Source organism: Sturnus vulgaris, chromosome 5 (assembly GCF_052056855.1).
Source record: "Sturnus vulgaris isolate bStuVul1 chromosome 5, bStuVul1.hap1, whole genome shotgun sequence".
Taxonomy (NCBI): Eukaryota; Metazoa; Chordata; class Aves; order Passeriformes; family Sturnidae; genus Sturnus; species Sturnus vulgaris.
In genome coordinates, this window is record NC_142247.1 from 39429301 (window position 1) to 39456948 (window position 27648).

At 34.7% G+C, this 27648-nt stretch overlaps 1 protein-coding gene across 5 annotated transcripts in view; it reads left to right on the forward strand.

The window, feature by feature from the left end:
• The window catches only part of IMMP2L (inner mitochondrial membrane peptidase subunit 2), a 409528-nt gene that overhangs the window by 255773 nt on the left and 126107 nt on the right, over positions 1 to 27648 (forward strand). For 4 of the 5 annotated variants that reach the window (XM_014871176.2, XM_088165488.1, XM_088165490.1 and 1 more), the window contains exon 4: positions 15192 to 15257. The exons of the other annotated variant lie outside the window; for it this stretch is intronic. In XM_014871176.2, coding sequence (XP_014726662.1) covers positions 15192 to 15257 — 66 coding nt within the window. The remainder of the gene's footprint in view (positions 1 to 15191; positions 15258 to 27648) is intronic. 5 annotated transcript variants of the gene reach the window in all.

Sequence of the window (27648 nt, forward strand, 5' to 3'; positions counted from 1 at the left end):
AAAGTTGAGAATGTGTTTAAACACTCAATGTGATCTGAGATCTGGCAAACAAGAATGTTGCAGAAATTTATTTACTCAACCAACTGTCCTCTGGATGGACCAGAACTCAGCTGTTAGGAGTCTAAAAACTATTTCTTTGCATCTCCTTTTATGTGACTGTTCAAATGGGTCAAAGAATAGTTTTTACTTTATGCTTGTTCACTTTATTGTTTATTTGGGTCATATGCTGTTAGTCAGGCTTCCTATTAGTCTGACCTTTTAAAATTTTTCTACTTAGATGCCTATATTAATTTAATCAAGTTGACCATTTCAATGCACTAAAACATGAAAGTCAAGAAGAGAGAAATCTGTTACTGATTCCTCAGTTTCCCACTCTCACCAACACAAACAGAAGCACACAATTTTTTTTAGGTTACACTGTGATTTGTTTTGTGCACTCTTTTTTTTTTTTTTTTTTTTTTTTAAATGGGGTTTTTCTTTGGCTCCATTTCTTCTAGTTCACCCAAAGTTTGCACCAGCTAATGTACGCTAGTGGAACAGAAATGGGGACAATGTTTAAAGAAATGAAGATGAATGACTACGGGAAATAATGTGAGGGGACTGCAAGGTTTATTTTCCCCTGTTTAATTGTTTTCAAACAGGCAGCATTAAATTATTCATAAAGTAGTAATGGTGAAAGCAGAGTAAGTTTATAAAAAAAAAGGGATCTTGCATCTGTCTTTGAATTGGCTAATGACTCTCAGGATATAAAATAGTTTTAAATGTTTCTTGTCTGTGTCTTGAGAGAGAGAAGCCCTTATAAAATTATACAGAGTTTGTCATGCATAAAGATGGGCACTGGAAGTTTTTCTGTTTGACCCTATTCTGTACAACAAACTTAATCTTGAGAAAAACTTTAAAGGATGTTGGACAAAAATGCACTAGAAAGTGACCGTTTATTAGAATCTTCAAATGATAGTAGGATGCAAGTTGTGTTTTAATCAATGACAAGTTATTAGGTTCAATATCAAATTACATGGTGAAATCTCATGACCTGAAATTACCAGCCTACATGTACATTATCAACATATCTGTTTCATGGCAGCTACCCATGTTTTCCTCTTTAGCTCCTGACAGAGAAAAAATCATTTGATCCTTCTTTTACTGGAAGTTGGAGTGACTTTGTCTTATAGTTGGTGCTGACTAGTAGCAATGGTAAGGATTATTGCCATCAACCAGATAACAGACTTTTGTACATATCCCATTTTTGTAGGGAAGTAAGAAGGGGCTTCATGTGATGTACATTGCTAGCATGTACACACTAACCCTGCACATGTAAGAAGTCAGGCTCAAGGTTTTTTTTCCTTCCTTATTGACCCTAAAGTATATCGAACAAAGAAAGAATGAATTCTGGTGAATAACTATGAAGTCACCCATTTGGGCCAAGATGATGCCAAATGTATTATCATAATGTTGAAGTTTAGCCACTAACTACTTGCTTGCATTCAGAAGTTCAGCCCAGACTGTGTCAGGTTTCTTTGAGATGCCTATCCTTAAATCTACTTTAGATCTTACCCTAAGATTCAGGACAGGTATTCATGCTGTATTCATGCTGTATTTTTTTCATTGTAGATACCACATGAAAATCCTGAAATTATGCAGAGTTTTCTTTATAAACATAGGAAAAAGAGCACAAATTAGCTACATCATTCTACATATTTTTTCATCCAGCAGTGATTTTGTTGCAATTACAGTTAATATGCTATCTAATTATCAAATGTCTGTATAGAATGTTGTGTAATGTACATTCCTCTCTCAATTAAAGACAACATGTATGATAATGGGGAGACATTTCAACTATTTCTTTTATGTAGAATTCCTCATATTTTCTTTATGAAACAGAAGTATAATAAAGAAAGTTCAAACAAATATCTGTTATTTCAGTAATTGCATTGACTGAAGTGACCCACCTGTGAGTGTTGCCCTTTGTGGAAACACATGTGCAAGAGTACAGAATTCCCCACCTCTGTGCATGAATTGGCTTGTCTTTGTGGGGACGCTTGTTCCTCACTACATTCAAACAGGTAATATTGCCTAATTCTAGGCAGACACGCTTGTGAACATGTTAGTGAGCTGGAGAAAGCAATGGTAGCAACACGGACCTCCTTGGGGAAGAGGAGGCTTTTTATTGAGAACGCGATTCGTATTTATAGGGGGTTCCACTAAACTAAGGCGAGATTGGATTATTGGGAAAACACCTCTGGGACAGTACTTCAGAACAGGTCCCACAGTCAACATCTGGTGTTAATCTGTGGTATTAATTCCATTCTATTTTGACAAAACTATCATCCTGGAAAGAAACCTCCCTACTGGAGCTGAACATGTTATCAGCTTGGGAAAGGATCTGAGAGAACCAGGAGAGACTTCAGCCTGGGAATGATTTTCCTGGCTGTAATTTTCCTAGACCTCTAACGGTGTGTCCACAAGAACGTCTAATGGAAAAACAGCTTTCATTTTTTTTCCTCCTCCAAGCTGATAATAAACAGGCAGGAATCTGAGGGATTCCCATTATGTTTTATATGACAGATTTGTACCACAAGCAACCTTGCCTGCTGAACACTCCTTGCCTGTCACTTGTTGTTTTGCTCCTGGCAACTCATCTTGACAACTTGAACTGATCACAAAGCAGAGAAATATCTAGTGATTCAAATGTGACAACTAGTTTTTTATAACATTTTGATTATGTTCCAATTAATCATTTATAAAGCTTAGTTCCATTGCATATTGTCTGCACAGCAAACTTGAATAGCATAGATGAGTACACTGGTAGCTTTTTATCAAACACCATAAATCACAAATGTTAGTCACTTAGTGCTTTGAAGGGACAGAGAGTTACATAAGTGGTAAGTCTTAGTATTGCTATTCAGTTAAAAAGAAACTTAATCTAATCTTACTGTTTCTGAATTATATAAATACTTTAAACAAATCTTGTAGATGCCTTTTGATACTTTTGCACAACTTCTTTCAGGGAAGTAAGGTTATACTTCTAACATTATGGCTCTGACAGCTTTACCATTATCCTACTTTCTAAACATACTGCCAGCTTGAATTTTAAGGAACTGTGTTAGTAACCATTTCTGTAGTGATGCGTCATTTGAAGCACATATGCAAAAGCTATCTTTAGAAGTATACAGCTAGTGTCTCAAAACACTACATCATACAGCTTAAATACATTCCAGTATATATTTTGTGCTTTTTGACTGCAACAAATACTGATCAGTAATGTGTAGTAGAATAACCTCTGGAGAATCAAAATTATAAGGTTAGGCTGTTCTAAATAATTAATTTTGTGATGCAGTAGTCACTAGTGTTGAAACGAGCTATGATTTCCCAATTTTTACTCTTACTTTTCGGCAGTTCATAACCAAATAATTTATATTGTTGTTCTTGCTTTCTTACAATAAGGATGTGAAAGTGTTTCTGTCACTTGATGCATGAAAGTCTGTGTTTCAAACTTGTTGTGGATATATACCATTAATGAAAATGTAAAGGCTTAAAATTGGAATGGCAAAGGCAACAATGCCAAGTTTGAATTAGCTGAATTAACCTTTTTGTGTTTCTAATTTATATTCTCTGTCAACAGAGACAATTAACACATTTAAGAATTTGTCAAGATTGTCTGATATATACAGAAAAATATGTAAACTACATATTTAAAATATTCAGTAGTAGATCCAGAAGAATTTCTGAAAAGTTTTGTTAATCCCATGCCATATCTTGCATTTTTTCCTCCCAAGTTTTCATGCTGCTAATACTGCCAATACTTCCAGTCACTAAAAAATAAAGAATTAGTCTTCCATACTAATGTCTCATACAAGCTTGTGTCATTAGTCCTTCTGGCTTGCATTTTCCTTTACTATCTATCTGTTTTCTGTGAGAGGATTTTCTCCTTTTTTTTCTTTGTTCTAGAAAACTTTCAGAAATAAGAAATTATCTTTAAAAAAACCCAAACCCATGGATCAATTGATTTAAAAATTTTTAAGACTAGCACAAAAATTTCAAATTTTAGTAAATCTGGAATTCACCTTGTTCTTCATGGATTCAGTTTAAAAAGGTGAAGATAAAAAAAAAAAAGAATGCTTTGTTTGGACTTTAGTCCCATGGATAGAGGGTGAAGAGGAATAAGTCCTCAGAATATGAAAAAAGTGTCTGCAAAATTTAGTCTGTTCTTTCCCCCTCCCTTCCTGTCTCTTCTGCCAGTCTCTCCCATATCTAGCAACACTCTGAGCAGCACATTGCTTCCTTAGAGAAAATGGTGACAGGGACCTTCTGTGGGAAGCTCTCACATAGGTTTGGGTTTGACAGGATGGATGGGGTTTGCTGCTGCCTGAGACTGAAGAATTTGTTTTCGGTGGATTAACCATAGTGGACTGAAGTGTGGGAGGAGCTGGGAAGCAAGTGTGCAGACCAAACCCTGAGGCTGTGTGCACAGCTGGGGCACACAGAGAGCAGATTGGCCTTCACAGCAAAGGGCAGCACTGTCTAAAAAGCTTGTAAACTGCTATATATGGAGGGAAAAAATCATCTGTAGATATAAATATTTTATTCATTTATGCTGTTCACTGTTGATGATACTTCTTATTTATTTAATCTTCCTTTCTTAATATTTTAAATAAATATATTTGTCATCATACAAGAGAAGAAATGTCTTACAGCTCAGAATCCTAAAGATCTCATGGCAAAAACCAACATGGGGCACTGTTTTATTCTTGACAAACCCCTCAAAATTCTTTATGCCTGCTCAAGTGATCAAAGTCTCTTAAAACAGTGTCCCTAGTTAATGTGCAGGGTCTCTTCTTCTTTCTGTGGAAGCACATACATAGAGGATAATGCAATTAGTACCAAATGGAGCAAAATGCTTGATGACCTGCTGATACAGAAGATCACGTTTTGGGATAGAATATCATGTGGAAAAATACTCCCTATTCAATTTGCCTTTGCCTCTCTTTGCTAAATCCTCATAAGCAGGTCATAAATTCTATTACTACAAGGATTTCTGTCACAGCAGCCAATCTATGGTTGATTCAGCTTGTCACCATCAGCAGGATGGACACCTGCAGTTAATTCTGTATCTAAGAGAAAAGCAGAAGTTGTGAAGCAAGAATATCCAACTTCAGGTTGGTTTATTTTTATTGTGAGAAGTTTTACCTTGTCCAGTAATCTTATTACTGTTCTTTTTTTAAAGCATGTCTTGTAACATCTGCAAATGAAATCTTTTAGCTGTGGTTGTATTTTGCTAATGTTTAGTCTCACTTTTTTTTTTTCTGTATTCTATTACAAAAAAATACTAAATTTCCGGCTATATAAATCAGCTATCCATAGCAGCACTCTCTATATCTGAAATTTTATTTTATGATATAACTGCATACAAGTTCCAGTTAAGTTAATGTTGCACAGTCTGAAAATAATTTATATATTTGTGTACTTAGGGAGAACATAGAGATATTTAGTATTCTATTGTATGGACAGGTTTTTTTAATGAACATGAATAGAGGTACAAAATTTTTTCTTAGTTAAACCACCATATTTACGTTCTACAAGTTGGAAGATAATAGATTTTCATTTTGTTTGTCATAAATATGGAAAAAAGTATTTGTATTGCATGCAGCACTATTTAGAAAAAGAAAAAAAGATAAATAATTCTGAAGTCAGGACTTCTATTGACCTCAGTAAGGAATTTTAAATTGGTAGTTTGTTTGGTTTTATGTGAATTTACATTGACATGTCTGTACTCTTAAAGTATTTTTCACTAAGAAGGTCTATTATAATTATATAAAAAGTATACATTATATTGTTATTGGTCTTTCCTTTCCCACACTGTTAATACTTGCTTTCCTGCATTATTTGAAAAACAAAACCTGCTACAGATACTTACAAGGGAGATGAAATAATATTTTTAAGCAGTTTATCTTTAATCATTTAATGTTAAGATGGCTAGACTGAGCTGATGTCTGTCTTCTTTTGTAGTCACTGAGTAAAGAAATACTCCTCCAAAGACTGATTCATCCCACTTTAATTGTTATATTCTGTGTACTGACTATAACAGACTTAACTCATCTGAAAGGCTTAGTTTCTTGACTGTAGCTGAGATTACATTGGAGAAAATATATCCAGCTACCTAGAATTATCAAGAAAGAGATTTTCACAACAGGTGCTTGAAACAGCATTAGAAAAATTTTCAAAGCAATGTTCTGATGGAGTTTAGGTGATTTCAAAATAGATAAAAAACTTTGGCTTCTTTAGAGTCATAATTTTTTTTAAACTAAATATGTTATTCCTATCTGATATGCTAAAACTAGTCTCCAGGAGAGACAATATGGGAACCAGACTTCTTAATATTTATTACCTCAAAAGAAATAATGTTTTGGTTCCTTGATCAGTGATGTTTTTACCACCTAAAAATACATCCAGTCCTTTTTTAAATAGTTGTGGTGATGTTCTATAACTAGAGAAGTTTTCTGAAGCCCCATTAGGAAGGAATAATGATTGAAAATTGCAGCACAATGTGTGGTGTGTAGATACAATTACCATTTTAGGGTGAGCAACTGATTACTTAATTTGTATGCTTGGAAGAGTTGCCACTGAACACAAGTCTAATCCAAGAATGGAAGAAGGTATAGAAGTGCATATTGCCGCATGTACAATATTTTTTATCATTTTAGTAGGTAATGTGTAGATTATTTAGGTTATTTCTATCTAATATCCTATAAGGAAATGTAAGTATTATTTGCAAGCATTTGATTAGATTTTGCAGTTCTCTGTGCATTTCCCTCTGTTGTCTGTTGTGATGGAAGTAAGATTTTATTTCCATTACAGAGAATAATGTTTGGGCAGCTATGGTAAAGATAAAATGTGACTCCTACACTACAACATAGTGGTTAATGAAACAGTGCATGTATTACTGTTTTTGACTTAAGCATAGAAACACAGGTATTCTCATTCCTAGATCAGACTGACTTCCTATTTGGTAGATAAATATTTCTATGTATGCTTCCAAAGTCAAAGGTTAAGTTAGAGTTTCTCAGCCCTTTTGAAAAAGGTGAAGATAAGGTGAAATGGCCAGTTAAAACAGCAAGTAATTAATTGAGTCTCTCTGTTAACAGGAGGAAGGTCAAGTGCACATAACTATTGTGATTACACAGCCTGCATTACAAGCAGCTGAGTCATTTAACCTTAAAGTGCTTAGAATGGGAGGCTGAGAAACAATTTAATGTGATTTTATATCAAATTAATAGCTATACTTCCAAGTGACTGTAGTATTTTGAGGTTTTTTCAGAGTTGTTTTGCAATACTAATTAGTTTTATTGCTGTGAAACATTTTATTTAGAGTTTTCAATTGTCTTCCTTTTTTTTTTCCCCTTGTATTACTGTAGCTAACTAGATGTAATTTAAAAATGGTAATTTCTAATGGAGGTGTATTTTTTTTATTATTATTTTACTTTGTCTTGTATATAATTCTGAAAGTTTTTGAGATACACAGTTTTAATTGCCTGATCCAAAGTGCAGAAAAGATTGCTTAATTTTGTCATGTAGGAATCATACATCTAGTTAATACTGGGGAGAATCTGTAGTTATTTGCTGATGAAGGTTAAATTATTTCCAGTATTCTTCCAACACCTATGAAAAACACTGAAAATCAGATGCTGCTGCTGTCTCATCATACATTGCAATTGCAATGCAGTTGCAATTCTATAGTATGCTGCAGATATACCAGGGAAAACTTAGTTGTTTTGAAATTACACACACCTTTATTAATTTCCCTACAACTCCATCCTTAGTGTAGGAGGTCTCTGCTAAATAATTTCTGGTGCCAGGAGATAACATTATGGATGTTTATTTACATGGAAGCTAATTTTCACTTTACAGAGTTACTTCCTGCTCTGCTTGAAAGCTCAAGACTAAATCAGAATGTAGAGAGCAGGAAAGGCATGGAAGCCCATTAGAAAGGGAAAGGAGCAACAAGCATCCGAGAATCACAGAATCATCAAGATTGGAAAAGACCTCCAAGATTACTGAGTCCCACCCTTGACTGAACACCACTTTACTGACTAGGCCATAGCACTAAGTGCCTCATCCACTTGTTTCTTGAACACTTCCAAGTGCAGAGCTGGAGAGAATTGTTCACTTGCTCTAACTGGCTGTACAACAGCGTGTATGACTCCTTTTCTGAGGCTTCATGCAGGTGTTCTATACAGATTGCTATTTTTGTTTAGAGGTTGCTCAGAATTCGCCAAGAAATTTCAAGTGAGCATTGCTCTAGGTTATACAAAAATAGTTTGAAATGTAAGAAAAATAAAACACTACCTTTCCACCAGTGCATGCTTGGAATCTATAATTATTACAAAACCCTACTTTCAATAAAAACAAAATAGTTTTTTGGCAGTGAATGAGTTTGCTTTTTAACAGAGGTTTGACTAAGGCGTGTTAATGTAGTATGGAGTTAGGAATTACAGATGTTCCTAGAAGCAGTTTTCCTCATATTTTAATTATATCTTTGTACATATTTTGCACTGGAGATGTTGAGCAAATCAAGCATCACCAGAACTTATGCCTAACCAGTTGGTGCCACTGCTGTCTTTAAGTACTTATTTTGTAAATTATGAGTGAAAAATGATGGATATTCAAAATGTTCCACTAAACTAGTGTTTATTAAGTCTGGAGCCTGCTTCCTCAAATTAGGAAAAAGGAAATCCAGGAGCATTTGAAGAATTGTTTTTGATGCTCTCATTATCTGCTAACATTCTCAAAAATGTATATAATACAGCATAATATTTATGTTTGAAAAAATTGATAATCTGATCTATTACACTTTCTCTAAAGGTATAACACAGTTTTAGGCCAGAAAGGGGTTCAAACACTGACACTGACAGGCAAGCATGGTCTCAATCAGTTTTTGTGGTGTGGAATACCATTTGGAAAATGCCTCTTTTGAGGAGGTTGAAAGACAAAGGAGAAAATGCAAATTACTTCATGATTACTTGCTATAAATTTCCAACATTCAAACAAAGAGAAAAGCCTTAGAAATGTGTTATCTGAGCAAAATAATCACATGGTTTATTTCTCATTCTATTAGTAGAAACTAAAATACACTTAAAGGTATTAATTCAGGAATAGATTTTATCGAGCAAACCAGGTATGTTTTATCAGCAAAATCATAAAACAGCTAGATAAATAGAATTTTGATACAGGCTGTAATATAGATATTGGGTTTCTTCATGCATTCTTTTTACTGCCACATTATATTTTGACCAAGAAATTTGCTTTTTGTGGAGTTAATGAGGAACATTAGACAGATTACAAACAGGCTGCATTCAGCTGTGGAGGTGTAGATATGGTTGGAGGCACATTTGTGAGCAGTGATATTTCCAGCAGATTGCTGTGCATTTCCAAAGGTAGGTGCTGGTTTTGTCAATTGTCTGTAACCATTGGTCGAGTGTGCAAGCAGTGCAGGGAAAGACAGGGTAGCATGATGTGAATCACCTGGTTGGTGTTCACAAACATGCTCTATGGAATGTGGAGTGCCGGTAGTGATCTAAACTTTATTGTTTAATTGCTTTAGCAAGGAGTTTACTCAGAGAAGGTTTAACTGTCACTTTTGGTATCTTTTCAACACCAGCTCCTAGGAAGAAAAGAATGACCTTTTTGCCTGACTATACAAAAATAAATGGAGTGTTAAGGAACAGGAAAGAATTTTTTTGACTGAATCAGCAAACAAGGCCATATTGCTCTACTTAATTGATTACTAAGCATACTAATAGTCAAGCTGAATAATGCTAGATTTCCCGTGTGGGATAAGAAGAAAATGAAAATGTTGGAGGAGTTTGAAAAATAGTAACAAAAAGGCATCCCAGAATTGGAAAACCGTGTGCTAAGAAGTTTAGACAATTCTAGTTGATGAATCCAAGAGCAATTTAAGACCTGATGTACCCAAATCTTTCTTCATGAAGAAGAAATAAGATGTTGAGGGGTTTTCTGCCTTGGAGGAGAAGGCATGAAATTGAAATTGAGCTAGGATAAATTCAATTTTGAATGCAGATGCAATTTCCTAATAGCAAGGATAATTAAACTGTGGAGTAATTTCTCTGGATGTTAGTCTCCTTGCAACTCAGAATGTTGAGACATGATATCATAAAGTTTTTAAAAAATGCTTTATAATAGAATTAGGTACTGCAAGAGAAACACAGAAAAAATAATCTGTGGGCTACAGCAGATAAAGTGATCAGTGATCAGAGCTTGCATCCATTACAAAATATTTTGCATTTTATGATATTAACATCCTGATTCTTCATATGCTTGAATAAGACTAAAAGCTGTAGAAGTGAAAAAGAATTTGTCTTAAGGCACCTCTAGTGACTGTATAATCTTACCAACCACTCAAGGCATGTTGGTCTCTGAATTTGGGTCAGACTGCTCAGACCTGTGTCCCATTGAGCTCTGAGTACATCTGTGGTTTTCAGCCTCTCAGGGCAACCTGCACCACTGGAATTTCCCTTGCTGCAACTCATGTTGTTTGCTAATCTCTTTTGTTGTGTACCTTTCCAAAAATTCTAAATTCCTAATCATCAATTAGATAGATGAGAAAAGTAATTGAACCCTTTGCCTAATTTCTCATCTGCACAAAACCGATTTCCTTAGCCACTGCTATTACATTGTTCTGTTATTATTATTTCGGTGTTACTTTTTCCAATTGTGAATACCTTTCTTGTACTGGTGGGTCCACCCATGCTAAATCTGGTACTGGATACATACAATGCTGTAATTCTATAAAAGAGAAATTGGTAACAAGAATGACAACAAAAACAAGAATAAAATAAGGGATCATTTTTTCCCTTCACTGTTACATTGCATGTTATTTGCCACAATATAGAAATTGTGTCATAACCTGTAATGTAATTAGATATTACATTTATTGTTAGATTCTTTCTCTGCATAAAGAAGCATGGAATTTAGATGAAAGTTATGGACTGGGAAAGAAGCTAAACAAGCAGATTAAAAATATTTTGGTTTAGAAAATATGTGCATATAATAAATAAATTTCTATTCTTATACAATATTTAGAATTGTCTATGTTGGATCTGTTCTATCATAGCGATGGTAGTAGGAGGAATGAAAGAATGGATATTGCTTCATATTTACTACTGTACAGAGCTTGAGCATTAGTTACTATGCTGGCAACAGGAACTAAGGATGAGCAACAGAAAAAAGAATGAAGTAGCTCCACCGTTTCTGTTTCCTCTTCCTTCAAACATAATTTTTTAGGTAAAGCCACCAAAACCATACTGTGAGCTTCCCAATTCTTTAGGTATGTTAATGCCACTTATTCTGGACTCCATCTGCATTTTAGTTACTTCTCTAGATATTTATTGGATCCCCAAATGGGTTGAGAAGAAGGCAAACAGCAAGTTTTTCCTCCTGCATCAATCCTGGAAATTCCCAGAAGTGTGGACTCCAGCTATGTGGGAGTTTTTGATGAGAGAGGAATTAGTTTTGCAAAATGAAGAGTTCACTGAGTGAAAGTCTTGGGTTACAGTGTTAGGCTGAGATCTCAAAAATTCTCTCATCCTATTTTACAGAGTTAAGTCCTTTTTAGTATCTGTCATTAGGAGCATAAATAGAAGCACAAATTTTAATTTTGAAGAAGATGGTCTTCATTATTCCAATCTGTTTATGGTACAGCAACACAGTGCTAATTCCTTCAGTTGCCTTCATGTAAATGATGATCAAATCACATCAGACTAAATCTGAAGTAAACTGAGAACGATCTGAAGAAGACAAAATTCCAGGCTGCTGTCTAAACATTTTGCTTCTATCTCATAAAAAGCGAAGTAATTTTCTATCAGTAATAAACATACTTATGCATATACATAGATAAACAGATACGTATATATACAGATTGAAAACTTGAGGCATTTTTCTCTGCAACTTTTTAATAAATGCCTGTTATTTGTCCTATTCCAGAGGATGTTAAGTTGGTATAAAAATTCCAATAATTTTCAAAGAATGAGTACAAAGTCTTTCCAGATTGTCTATGATAATGGATGGTAGATCATCAAAGTATCTAATGGAAGCTATTCCTTTGAAATACTTTGTCTGCTTTTTTATTGGGTTCACAGTATCAGTTCTCTTTCTAACGTAGGTACCAAAAAAATAGTAGTGTTTTTTCAAGGAAAAATATGTTATTGTAAGTTGTAGTATTTATTTGGTTGGACCATGCTTCACTTATTTTGCTGGGATCTTAGGACATTTTCCAAAAGCTTTCTCTCTAGAAAAGCCTATAGAAACTGAAGTTAAGCATGATTTGCTGTGGACACTCTTGAGAAGAATGTACTTAGAAAATTCAAAGAATGAAAGAAGAATCAAATGACACATACAAAAAAAGTTATGTATTTTTTTTTTAATCAAGTGTTGATTAGCTCATGGAGCAATTATTTAAAATTGGGCAGTATCCACTAGAGTAAATAGATAATTCAAGTGGTTGAAAGGGAGACGTTTACGAGTAATATTGACTGAAATACTCAGTTGCTAAATATGTAAAGAGAAAGCTTTCAGGGAATTGTCACTATTTTTATCTGACAATTGCTTGCTACAAAGTGGATTTTTCTGCTGGCTATATAATTTTCCCTGTTTATCCTGGGAAATCTGCTTTGTAGTAGTGTGATCCCACACTGTTCTCTGCAGGATTGAGCATAGAAGACAGAAATGGCCTGTATGATTTTGTGATTTCAATAATCAATGAAACCCCAGTGTTATGCTATACACCATTCAGGAAGGCATCGATATCCATCACTTCAGAACTAGTCTCTTACCTCCTGGGTGCACACTGGCTTTTGAAAAATACCCATTCTGCTCAGCTCTTGAAAATCCTTGCCCAAATTATTGGCCCCTTTGAGCCTGCTAATCTGTCTTTTACCAATCCTTTGCCATTTTAATGAATTATAATCAGAATGTTAGTATGAAGTTTATTTTAAAAATATTCTAGTTTTCAATATTAAAAATATTACTCTTTCATAATAATATCTGCAAGAAATTCCTTGAAGTTTTTCTGATAAATTATGTGTTTGGTTTAAACATATCATCACTAGCAAAGAAGTAACTACTCTTAGAACAACTATTCATATCTCAAATTTAAAGAGATGTTTTTCCAAGGTCCGTAAAAAAATTTTGCACAAGGAAAGAAAATTAAGGGAGATGTCAGTAATTGCATTACAATATATGTATCCTAATCAAGTGCCTGCTGGAAAGTTGCTAAGAACCTTACTTTCAAAGTTAGGTGTTAAACCAGAAAAGAATTTTGAAAGAACAAACATAAAATTTGTTTTCATTCAGTCTTTAAGAAATGCACATTTCATTGCATACATTATGCATTATTATTTCCCTTACTTAAATTTTACTTGAAAATATTACAACCTGAGCTTAAATGGATTCAAAATCAAATCAATTAGCAATAAAGTAACTTTAAAATAATAAAGGTTTGTTGCCTTTTCATGCACTGTGCTTTGGTTGAGATTTAGACACGGTCAAGGTTCAAATGAGTGCTCAATCAAGTAAGTGTTGCTTGCAAGGAGCAGCATCAGAAAGTGCTGTGGGTATTCTATTTATTTAAATCATACAAGCATCTAAAACTTGATTAATTCCTCCCGAGATTGACACATAAAATATGATGATACTGTGTGTTCCTACCTTAAGAAGGAACATGAAATTCAAGGCTGAACTGGAATATACAGCTATTCAGGTAAAATTAATGCTAAATAAAATACTACTGTAAATTACATAATAATTTGAAAATTCAGGTGATGACAAGGGAATAAAAATATGCTCATTGTTTGTTGAAAATAAGGCTTGGTAAACTGTAAAGGGAAGCTGTTTGATATTTTGAAATTCAAAATCTGGCTTCTTGAATTTTATTTCATTACTTTGAAAGAGAAATTTATTTCAAATGTATTGGCATGCACACACAAGAAAAAATATTAAAACCTCAAACTAATTTTAAAATATTTGGATTTTTTGCATGATATTAAAAAAAGTCTGAACTAATTTTTCTTTTTAACTATTGGAACTGGAAGTGAACCTCAAATGCCTTTAGTCACGCAGCAGTGTGGGCAAGCTTTTCATCCAGACTTAGCTCAGCTTTGCTTTTTAAAGAAGTGTAATCTTAGTGTGCTACCATTTGACCAGAAATGAGCTCAAAGATGGTTTTAACCATGAAAACTGTAACATGCACCTCTGTCAGTGGTGTGTGTAGCAGACTGTACTTGAAACCTTAATAGGGAGAATCCAAGCATCAGAAAAGAAATAGTTTGTTCTTTCCCTGACTTTTCTATGTACAAGCAGCAAATAAAAATACATTTTTTTAGTAACATGAAGATATTATTCTAAGTTTGCATAGTTAGGTAATTAAAAGTGAAGAGTAAAAGGAAAGAGGTAAAGTGTAAAGAAAAAGAAAATTTGTGGTTCATATATACATTATATTACATTAATCTGTCAAAATTACAGTAGAATAACACTTTTCATAATCTATCTAATAAAATGCATCCAGGAAGTTGGAATGTTCAGGTTGAACATGCAAGTTCATCTTTGCTTTCTCATGTTGTGTAATGTATGATCAGAATCTACTCAATGACAGATGCTATGGGAAAATTAAGTGAAAACAATGCATTCAGAAGCTGCAACTTTCAGAAAATTTCGCAACTTTTATTTTTCAACTCCCATAATTCCCTAGGCAAGGCTTACCTAAATTAGTGACGGATATTAAATCAACATAGGAAGATTTTTTTCTCCCAAATTTATTGAATGACATAAATGTTTATCACATTTTCCCCACAAATGCTGGAGAATTCAGGTTTTAATACATTAATCTATTTGCAAAGGTACCCTCCTCATTGGGAGTTAGATGCTTTACTTTTAATGTTGTGGAGTGTATTTTTCATGATAAAAGGTGTGTTGATTATTGTGCTGTTTGTAAGCAAGTCATCAAGTGCTTTCAATGATGGTTTGCAATGACAAATTGCAATAGCTTCACTGTGGAACAGAGTGACTGATGCTCACTCAAGGAGAACACAGAACCTTTTAATGATTTTCATAGTGTCTATTTCTTTCCTCTTCTTAAAACAACGGGAATGTTACTGATTGTGTAACCTTATCCCCTGTCTCAGGTCTCCTAGAAATCCTGAACAGAAGATCATTAAACGAGTGATTGCTCTTGAAGGAGACATTATCAAGTAAGTATTTTAAATCTTAGTTTCAGAGTCTTTATAGGAATAGTGCAGCTTTTTAGTATTTTAAATCAGTATCCTAGACAACGAGTACATTCTAGCATTTTCTGTCTATTATTAACAAGGATGTCAGCATTGTACCTGTTTTTTAATGACAGGAGGAATACAATAGAAAACTATTCACTCTCTCATGAAATGTATATGGGTACAAATAATGCTTGTTTCTGAGAATATCTGCCACAAATCAAAGCAGGTAATTGTACAGCAGTTTTCAATGATATTATAGGGCTGTGATTTTTCATTTAGAAGTTCCAGCTGTTTTGCACTGGGGCGGGTAAAAAAAAGTAGGGTGTTTTTTATGCTTTTGTTTACTTGTTTGTTTGTTTCAAGGTCTCATGTTTGATATTTTATTTCATTTTATTTTATTTTATTTTATTTTATTTTTGAGACAAACAACCTTTATAGATAAATGTCTTCACAGCAGTGTGTAGGTTCCTGTAGGGAATATGGTGCAACTGATTTTGAGTAAATTATTCCATCAGAAAAAAAATCCCATTGTAGCAAGAGTGGACTCAAGAGTACTTCAAGACTTGGTTTGTCTGACAGATAGAGCTTCCTACTGAGGCTGGGTGGAAATAAACTGTCACTAGATGTAAATAAAAAGTTTTTGTGGGAACAGTATTATTTTGAAGAAAATGCTTGCTTGAAAAGGTTTCTTTTTCCCAGGTACAGAATCAAATAGGCATAGAAGTGGGAGGGTAAATCCCTAGTTTCCCATGCAAAGATGTGAATGACCCTGGGAGATCTCAGACAATATGACAGACTGTGACTCAGTTCATTTAGATAATGACTCTTGCTCTGGTGTAGTGACTGCTTAGGAAGTGCTTGAAAGCTGCAATTCAAATCAAAGACTTGAATTTGATCTCAGTGGACCCTAGTTAATAGCATGGGCACTGTGGAATATGTCTATGTTTGTTTTTTTCTCTTGCAGACAATTTCTGTTTTATTGGAAAATTCTGAATTATCTCAGTTTGAGATACCAAAAGAAATTGTTGCCTCTCTGTTGAAGCAAAATGTCTAAAATAAAGGCACAAAGAAGATAATTTGATGTCCAAAAACTACAGACATCTACAGCTAAAACTAGCTGTCACTTTCAAGAGCTAAAGACAGAGGAGTAGTGGATGTGTTGTCTTTTATCTGTGTCCTTAAGAAGGTGCTTATTTCTTGCTGCTATTGATATTAGTGCTGTAATTCATACAAGTGATAAGAATGTTATTCATGTTTCTGTATTCCTCATTCATTTCTGGGACAATATAAGAAAGAGATTGCAATATAAGGCAACTTCAAGGGTTACTTTACATTGTTCTATATTATTAACATATTTGCCTTAATTTTTGAAACTGACTGTAGATTTTTATTAAAAAAGGACATTTAATAACATAAATTCTAGCTTTAGAAAATTAATTATGCTCTACATTCAAACTCTTTAAGACTTGGAACTTTTTATTAACATTTGTGAGTGTTCCTGACCAAATGGACAAAGGTATGTGGCACCAGTATGTTCAGAATACTGATGAGCCTGCAGGTTAGTGAATCACTCATGGAAGCTCATGTACAATGATCCTCATTTTTCTGTGGTAAACCTGGTTAGATTATTGATAGAAATACTAATAGAAATATTGAGAGAAATCTCAGTAATTCAGACGTCCATTTTTTTTTATTTGACGATGTGACAATTGTCCCAGAGCTTTTTGCTGTATGTCTTGGTTTTGGCTGGGGTAGAGTTAATTTGCTTCCTGTAGCTGGTACAGTGCTATGTTTTTTGGCTTTAGAATGAGAATGATGATGGTAACAGTGAGACTTCAGTTTTTGCTGAATAGTACTTACTCTAAGTCAAGGACTTTCCAGATTCCCATGCTTTGCCAGTGAGAAGGTGTACAACAATCCAGGAAGAAGCATGGCCAGGGCAACTGACCCAAACTGTCCAAAGGGATATTCCATAAAATGGAATGTGATACTCAGTGTGTAAAATGGAGGGAGCTGGCTGGGGGCACTGATCAATGCTTGGGGACGGATGGTGAGCAATTTTACAGTGCATCACTTGCCATTCTTGAGTTTTATTCCTCTCTTTCGCCTTTCAATAATAGTAATAATAATAATAATAACAAAAACAGCAACAATAGCAAAGACAGAAGTAGGGAATATTGTATTAATTTTTGTTGTTGTTGTTATTAGTGTTATATTTTATATCCTTTTCATTGTTAAGCTGCTCTTTCTCAACCCATGAAGTTTACCTTTTCTTTCCAATTTTCCTCCCTGGCCCTGGCAGGGAGGGTTGGAATGAGCAAGTGGCCGTGTGGCATTTTGTTTCCAGGTGCAATTAAATCAGACAAACAGTATTGCCATGGGTTGAGATAAGAAGAGTGATAGGCAATATGATCTGTGATGCTGTAGTTGTGCTTTCATAACTGAACAAATTATCTTTATTTGATCAATTTGGAGCATGATTAGGGATAATACTAGAAATCTGTGTTTTCTCATGTTATCAATTAAGGTAAGTTAATTATTATTTTACTGTTTGTTAATTACTGAAAGTGATGAAAGATCAAACAGGCAGAGCCATTAGTGCCGTAGGAAAGATCCCTTATATTTTGACCTGAGTTCAGGAGTTGACACCATGGCAGAAAAATCCTGTTTTTCAAATCTTAATTCTAAAAGTATTTAATGAAATGAAAATTGTGACATTTTAAAAGTAGCAATGACTGACTTAGAGTTTTTGAAAAAGCACGTAGGAGAAAAATCTATAATAGGTCCATTTTCACCTTTAGTTTTCTATTTTTCAGGTAGTCAGACATCAAATACTACTTAATACTTTACCTTTTGAAATGTGATTTGAGACATTGCAAAATGCTACAAACTCACTGAAATAAAAATACTATCATTGCAGTTTTCTATTCCTGTTTCCAGTTGCTCATGCAGGTGAAGTGAGTTTGGTAGTATTTTGTAAATCACCAGAAGCATATAGTATATGCCACAAACTTGTAACAGGTAATTTAATTCCGATAAGCTGGTACAACTTCCTCTTCAAAAGAATTCAAAGAATGGACAAAAAATTCCCCATTTAGTCCTTGTGAATGAGTCTATAGGTCAGCTTGTATACCGACAATATTGCAAGGTGTAGATGCCATAGGTTAGGATTTGTTTTGTTTTCCATGGATTCACAGGAGAATTAATTTTAAGTAGAAAATCGGTTCCTGAAGGCTGTTTAAATGATAAGTCTTCCAAAGGAGGCCTTATTTTAAAAGTCAGCATAATCTAATTTGTTAAAAATTAATGTTCATGTTATAAAACACTTGGAAAACTTGAAATTAAACTTATTAAAACTCATTTATCTTAAATGCATTACTGGTAATTCAAAAATCTATAGCAATCTTTCACAGGTGAGTTATGGTATGTTTTCAGTAACAAAAATAAATGGCGGTTTATGTGAAGGAAACCAAAATTGGTATTAAGCTAGTAAAATTTGAAATTAACTCTATTCAGTACCTTGCTGAGCTAATTTGTTTTCCTCCTGTCTGTCACAGTTCCATAGGTCTGCAGGAGCTTGGTGTGCCAGTTATGTTTTTTTTCATCTATTTGTTAGCTTCTTAATACTGTACCTGAGTTAAGAATGGTTAGTGAGCCTCTAGGAAGAGTAATTTTTAAAGAAAAGGTTATGTCTGGGAATATTGTTAGGCTCTTCAGGAGTTAGTGTTCTGAACTGAATGCTTCAGGAAAATGTGTGTGTTTACATGTTGCATCTTGCGAAATTACTCTGAAGATGTGGAAAAGGAAATACTCCTTTTTTCTCAAAGCATGACAATGCGGACATAGATCATTACTTTATTAAGCTGTAGGTCTGAACCGGCTTTTCAGCAATAACTTTTCAACTTTTATCACAAGTTTTATCATTAAGCTGTAGGAACCTTTGCCACAGAAAGTTAGGGAGATATAATGAGATTTGAAAAAGGGTGGAGAAGGGTATTTCTATTAATAGAAATAAACGCCATCCAACAGTAGCTATTAAATGCAGCAATCATTGTTATTAACTTTATGTATTCTTGTTTTCAAGTTCATACAGGCTGTTATATTTCTTCTAGTCAAAGATCCCTTTTATACTTCCTTAAATTAGAAGCAAAATCTGGTCATTCTGTCAAGTTATTGGAGAACCCTTTCAGCTTCAAACTGTCATTACTCCATACAGGTTGCTTTTTTAATTTTCAGAGACTTGATGCTGGTGGCATCCAGTATCCCTTTAGTGTGAAAAAGACAATCGTTAAGGGGTTTTTATTGTTTTGGGGCTTTTTTGTTTTACTGAATCAACTCAATTTTGTCAAATATTATGTCTGCCATTTTTTTTTCACTGTGGTCCAGGAATGATTTTCCAACAAAACAGCTGTCTTCACACAGAGACCATACGTCTTGATAACAACTTGTCTGTTAGATTATACCAAAAAAATCCATGCCTGCCTCTAGAAAGCAGAGCAGCCTTCAGAAAAACTCAAGACTTTGCCAGTGTTGGAGCACAAGAATGTCTCTGCACATAACATCTTCAGGGCAATCACCTGTCAGGAATTACATACAAACCTTTGCCATTTAATCATACAGAAGCAATTTATGTTCACTAGTGCTGTAGTAAAATTCTATTTGTTCCCTCTTTCCTCTCTTCCCCCAGCACATAGGCCCCTGGTAACTATTCTGAGGTACTGCTTGTGTGGTAAGGTACTGCTTGCAATGGCGGGTAGTTAGAATAGGAAAATGGATTATTAGTAAAACACATTAAAATCTAGGAATCACAGTAGATGATGACATACATGGTGGTATGTGTATGGCAGTGTTCTATTCTCTGTGAAAGTCCACTGTGTCTGTCTGGGTTGTGAGTATAAATCTGTGAGTGGTCAGATCCACACTGACAGGACTGGTAGATCTGCAGAAATGAGAGCAGGTTGTACTCTTCAGAGACACAGCACCATCGTCATAGATTACAAATTTTGCAATATCATTTTGACTGTCTTCTTCATACTGTTCTGTCTTAGTTCTTTATGTATCTAAAGGACATATACTTTAGATATAGCAGTTAAAATACTTTAGATGAAATCTCTTCATCCTTTCAAATATTCTTATTTTGTGTCCATGTGTACAGAATATATATATCTCACCAGTTTATACATCTCTGCAGTTTATTTGGCAGTACTAACTTTTAGGTACTGGTGGGATTTTTTTTCGCCAATGAAAGTTTTCTTTTAGGTTCAGCTTTACGGCTCTGTTATGACTCTTTATCATTGATTGTATTCTTGCAAGTCTCCTAAATAGAGTTTCCATTGATTTTTATTCTATTTCCATATGCAGAATCCTTGCATGACTGGACTCCATTTCTGTAAATGCAAATTATGGGAATGTATATTGGTTCAGCATCTTTAACCCAGAAAAACAAATTGAAAAATGTGATAAAGATTTTCTGTATACATAATGAATTTCTAAGGTTCTGTCAATCTTTAGGCCCAGTACAAAGGTACATAAAGACAGATTCCTGAAATCTGGCATTATGACCAGGGATGTGATACACACAAGTGTTTTGGGAAAAGAAAAATACCATTGTGTCATAGCCCACACATAGATTTCAGTGTGCATTTTGGGGCAGAAAGACAAAAGTAATACATAACAAGTACAGCAGAGGACCCTGTGCCCTCAAGCTCAACATGGGCTGCAGCAGTTGCTCTGGCAGGAGATGTTGGCCCAATGGGGCTTGTTCAGCCTGGAGAAGGGGAAGTTTTGGGGTGACCTAACAGAAAGCCCCCAGTACCCATGGGGAGGTTGGCAAGAAGGTGGAGCTGGGCTAGTGGTGGACTGGCCATAGAGGTTCAAACCAGATTAAAAAAAATCTTTCTCTTTGAGGATGGTCAGGCAATGGGGCTATTGCCACAGGACCTGTGGACTCCATCCTTGGAGGTGTGCAAGGCCCAACTGAATAAGGACCTCAATAATGGACCTGGTAGCTCACCATGGTTTTGGCAGGAGTTTGGACTGATCACCTCCTGATGAACCCTGCAACCTGAACTATTCTATGATTCTACGATAGCAAATACTAATTTTCAAACGTGTTACTTCACATTTAGATGAATGTTTTCTCTGTTAGAAGTTTAAGCAAATGCAGTGTAGTCATCTCCTTTAAGACAGCATGTCTTTCATGGATATTTTTCTTCAAAGAAACACATTTGATTTCTGTTTCACTGAAAGTTGATTTGCTGCCAAGACATCAGATGGTAGAAAAGACATGCATACAAGAATAATCATTCCAATGGAAGCTCAATGAGTTGTCTTCATGAAGATTTCTTAAAAAGTGAGCAGCAAGAGACTAAAATGCATTAACACTTTAAAAATCTAATAATTAATAAAATGTCTTCATGTATTCCAATTTTCAAAAATTACTGTTTTTCCACAACCTATGGATACAAGTGTTATTAGTCATATGAAATTTGGCCCTGAAATCCATAGTTAGACATTTGAATAAACGGTGTGTTTAGTAAAAATGGGTTTTTTGTTCTGAACGGTTTAGATCTACATCTTCTCAGTGTTTAGATGTCTAGTTAAGCAGTTTGTGGATATAAGCTGAGCTTCATTTTGACTCTGGCACTCGTCTACGTGTATTGCATTAAAAGCTCATGGTGACAAGAACAAAGATGAGGGTAAGAGGAAGGAAAGAGTATTAAACCCATTTTATAGATGAGAAAGTCAGGATGAAAGATGCTGTTGTAGGCTTATGCTTATATAAGAAGCTTGTGGAACAGATATTAACTGAGCTCCCTGGGCTCCTCATCTCAGAAAATGAACAATAAGTTCACATATTTGTCAGCACAGATTTTTCTAGATGTACTGGAAGGCAAACAGGTTCAAAACCTGCAAATTCATGCACTTTCCTCCTGTAAATTGAAACGACAATTTTTATTAACTCAAGCAGTATTAGGACCAGACATATTCTTATGTTTTCAATTTGAGGAAAAACATACTGAAACAAAATACTCTACTCTGAGTAATGTAAATAAATCTTACTGGCTATTTTATTTTAAAGCAGTGCAAAAATCCTCTTTCTGCCTTACTTGAATATATTTTGTGTGCTGAACTCAGCCAGTGACACCATGAAAGAGTTGTATCCACATAAGTATAATAAGTAGAAAACCATCTTAGAAGATAGTCTCAGTATGAGGTTATTTTATTATCTGCATCATTATTCTGGCTTTAGAGTCCCAAAAGATTACTTTTTTGGGGTGTGTGTATGTGTGTGGGGGGCGTGGTTTCCATCTGAATTTCTTTGTCTCCTTTGAATAAAGATTTAAACAGACTTTCTGTTCATTTCAAATCGAGTAATGGTCAGGTAAGTGCAAATGACTGAGGTGGTGGCTTTAAAGGTATTGCTTTTCTTGATCCCCTTTCATTTCTACACATTCAAACCCACTCTTCCCTCCTGCCATCCATCCCCCAGAACTGGAGATACTACTCACTCATGTGATTGATTTAAGCTGATCGTATGCATGATACTACTCCAGTCTAATGATAAAATAATTTTCATCTCCACACATGTGCAGGGAAACAACAGCAGCTGCATCACTTTTGATGCTGTTAAAAAAAAAAGCAAAGCTTGTCTCCAGTGTTCTTCCTAAATGCTCATATTTCCAATGCTTTCACCTGGCCTCCCTTTTGGAACTGCTGAAAGCAGCTTAAGTGAACACCATGTACTTGTCATTGCAATGAGCTGACAGGGACCACATGTCTGCTTACCAACCCCAGCTGAAGCGCAGTAACTTTTTAAAATGCACCGACACTGCCGTTTGGGATCGCCTGAACAGACTCTCCTGAGCTCAGAGCCTCAGCTGGTGTGACGGCTCTCAGCTCTCCTAATGTTAAGAGAAATAGGCCAATTTAGTCTAAACGAAAATCTGATTAAAACATTTTTTAAGGATAAGAGCATATGTAAAGAAAACATTTTTTTTTAATTTGAGTAAAGAACACAAAAATGTCATCTCTTCAAAGCTGATTTTATGCATTTCATTTTTTTCCATTGAGCGGAGTAATGAATGCACAATTCTATACATAATGAACTGATGATGCTTTAGCTGTCTGTTATTTTTTTTAACTTAGAAAAATAGCATGAACTTTCCCATTTGTTTGCTTCATTTCTTCGTGAGATTTATAGCCTGACAGTTTTTCAGTGCTCCTGCCTATTTTACTGCACTGTTTGTCAGCCATATGAAATAATTTGCCATGTTTTAATTTGAAAATTTTGACATAGTATTTTTTATTATGCAAAATTTAAAAATATATCCTGGCAGAAATATTAATCGTATATTGTTAATTTAAAAAGATTGCCTCTATAGTTTTGTTCTGCAAACTGATCTGATGTCCTGAATAGTTCACAACAGCAGAACTAATAAGGTTTTGAAACTGATCACCTCAGTGGTTATGAGATTCAAATGAAAACAGGAGGGAAAATTACTATTATCTTTTAAAATTACTGTAGAACCGACTATTGTTGACATTCTGCTTCTGTGATGTAAATTGTGTGATGAAACTGTAGTGTATTTTGGGTATAATGGGTGGCAAGTCATTAAGCAGAGTCTCCAACACCTGTGCACAGGGAGACAAGAAATATTTTTTGCTGTACTGTAGTCTATAGGCAGTGATTGCACAAATAATTTCTGTTTGCTGACCATTTTACCACGAGGTTTTTAATATGCAGCCAAAAAAATGTTATGATCAACTGTATGTCATGCATTTCTAGAACTTCAGATAGATCCCAGCTAGCATGTCTAATGATTGCGCTTTGATTTTGTAGGTATAGCAAAATTAAATTAATATTTAATCATTTGTAATAGCAGCAATGGGAGGAAGTGATAAATGCTGAAAAAGACAGTGATGGGATTTGCTGTAGCTGAAAACCAAAGTAGAGTCACCTGCTAGTGGAAGTGGGAGTCTAATAAGTGATGGACCTATAAAAGAGATAAAATAGAACAATGAATGAGGAAATCACTGAACAGGCTAGAAATAGGTATATGCCAGAAAAAGAAAGGTGAGTTTTAATGGAGTTAGGAGAACTGACTTCTTGATTGGCTAAATTAATCACAATCCAACTGCTTATGCAAAACCCCCAAAATTTCCTAGGTGCAGCATCATGACACCACATATAATGAAAAGGACCAGTGTTGTGTTAAAGGACCAGTATTAGGAGTATTATGAGCATGTCTTGTCATATTTCTGATATAATAAATGTACATATGATCATATTTAAAAGAAGGATTTAGGCTTATAGTAATAAAAGTCATTGTACTGTTTCTAAAACTTATGCAGTAGTTAAAACTTTAATTAAACAGGTTTTCAAGAATGGGGAATAGAGACTGAGTTCATAAACCAGACAGATATGCTTTGTAAATGAAGGAGAGAGCTAATTAAGCCAAGCATAGCAGCATAATATTAATTTTTAAAAACACTTTGAGTATATTTGTAGTAAATCTTGCCACAGCTACTGCATATTTCCTAATGAATTATTCTACAGTTTAGATTCATTGTCTGTGCTGCCAATACTCCATGGCCAGGTAAAAAATTGTATCCTTAGGCATTATGCTAATGTTTATTTCAGCACAATTAACTCTTTGAGCCAAATTTATGGGAAGGTCGAAAATGATGTAAGGAATCTTTAAGCACCAGAATATTTTTCATCCCTGTAATTTTCATTCAATTGATGTTAATTCTGCTTTATCTTTTGAGGAGGCAGAGGTGAATATAGAGTTCTTGCTGGTCTCTATCAAGAGCTCTCTCACATGGGATAGAAGAGGCCTGTTTGTTATATGTATGGCAGGCAATTAAAGGAGTTAGTGAACTGCTACATTTCCTTCCATATGAAAAAAACTATTCAACTCTGTGTCTCTACATTGTCAGATAGTTAAATTGAAAGCACTTGCTGATATTTGGCTGCAGTTTGTTTGTGTTTCTATGTTTCCTCGAACTATTTGTCTAAAAACCTTGAACATTCTGAATTATTTAAGAGATGTTGTAAATCCATTATGATGTTAATTCTTTGATTGAGTTTCTGTATTTCTTTAAAGAAAGCTTTCGTTTCCTGGTAGATTGCAGAGAGGTCATTAATTTTGTCCTCTTCTGCTGGGAAATATTGATGTTTGGACAGGTGCAGTTAGATCAGCTTTAGATACGTTCTTCTGAGATCTTTACTACATAAAATATGAAAATTTGGGTTAGTTTTTGAAGCAGTAACAAGTGCTTGAGGACTTTTAAACCAAATTGTTTCCCTCTGTCAATTCAAATACTCTAAACGCTCTTTTAAAATTTTTCTAGAGAATATTAGGGGTATAGTTAATATTGAATTTTTCATAATTACTTTCCTTCTTTCTGGGCCACATAGACTTAAACTGTTTCACTATTTGAATTAGTAGCATCCTTATCCCTTTTACCACTATTCATGCTTGATAATACCCAAACATGGGCAAAAATAGCAGACATACCAGGAATGCTGCATATATGTCTACTGAGTTTTGTAGAAAGTTTCTTAAAATCTGGAGTATTCTCTGTATTTCTGAGTATTCTCTGTCAGCTGAGCAGACAGACTTTGCTGGGTGCTCCCTAAATGATGGTATGTACAGTCTTAAGGAAGAAAACCCAAACATTTATTGAAAATAAAATCTTGAAATATTTTTTAAAAAGAGCATGTAACAGAAGGAAAAGAGGAAAGCTATACCCAGAGCTGACCGGAAAGGAAGAAACTGGAATATTACCAGGCAAGATTCTCCTTCTCATCACTTTCTCCAGCGCTGCAGATATTCCCTTGAACACTTCCCACCATGATTACTTGTTTAAAGCAGGATCAGCTTGGTTTCCCAGCTGGCTTCCTTTACATACTAGTGCTGAAGTTTCTGACTGCAGCAACCGATCACGTACAGATGTTGCACTCATTTCACTGTTTGTGAAGTTCTGTGCATGTATATTTCTTGAAGTTTTTTATGGGTTATTTAAATAATAATTTTCTACTACTGGTATCTAATGAGCTCTACATATTCCTGACCATAAAGTTATAAACCTCAAGCTAGAAAGTAAAAGGTGAAAGAGGGGTAGGAGGAGAAAGGGATGACTTAAAAATCAGTCATAATCCATTCCTGTGAGAAATGCCACAACAGAGCTTATCAAAGTCTTGCAGTTCAATGACACAACGCCATGAGGACAAGAGCATTTGGGAGTAAGAGGTAAAAGTATTGCCACAGCAGTCTTGGGGTATGTCAGTGCAAGACAACAAAGCCAAAAGCAGACTTCAGTGCTACAAGTGAAATGTTACAGGTCTGTAAAGGGAAAGCCTGTAGTGTTACAACCTCAAAGTACACGGTGACATCTTCACATTTTGTTTCTCTGTGGATAATAGGATTTTTTTTAATGATTTTGAAGAACAAGAAAAGTTAGACCATTTTGTAGATAATTTCAGACTTGTTATTTAATGTAGAGACTTAAAAATTCTGCATTTACTGTAGAAATATCTGCATCAACACTTAATCAGCTAATGCAGTGCAGTGTAGTGTAACTCATCCTATAATCCCCCTCCTTTTCTTTTTATTTTTAGGGAATGTGTAGGAAATTATGTTTCTGTTTTGCCTGCTCCATCCTCAACTTCATGCTCTTGTATCCCCCATGTATCTCTGTACCAGTGCTAAAGTCAGTCTGTAAAACCCTTTGCAGAGGTAATTGAGTTTTGTTCCTTTGTATCCTTTGATGTACATAATAGAGTTCAGAAGTGTTAGAAATATTTGCAGATCTCTTTACACTATCACTTGATAAACAGGCATGTAAAAATAATTTTGAATATGCCAAGAAATATTGGACATCTATTTTTTGACCCAGAGTTGTCTTTTACGAGAGCTTAAGATTTTTATGGCTTTATGTACTTAACTGTTAGATGCTGACTTGCTGCCAGAAGAAGGGCAAAAGATTAGCATATGTTGATGAAGGGTGTTTTTTTTAGTCTATTAGTGATTATCTCTTTACATGTCTTTTCTGCTATGAGAATTTTCTATGCTGTATATTCAGTGCTGGAAGATCATGCAATTAATATTTTAAATTGTTGCATCAAACCTCTTCTATAATTAACAGTTGAAAATTGAGTGATGAATTAAAAAAATATTTTGGTACAACCAGTAATTTCCAAAGGAAAATTCTGAGTTTCACAGGCTTAATGGGTGGGATTCAGTTACTTTAAACATGCATGTCCAGTGTCATTGTAGATGTCCTAGTTATCCTGTCTGCTTTTATAAACTACAGTTTCTGAAAGGCACAATTCTCTTGAACATTGTGTTATAGCTGCCCTTGT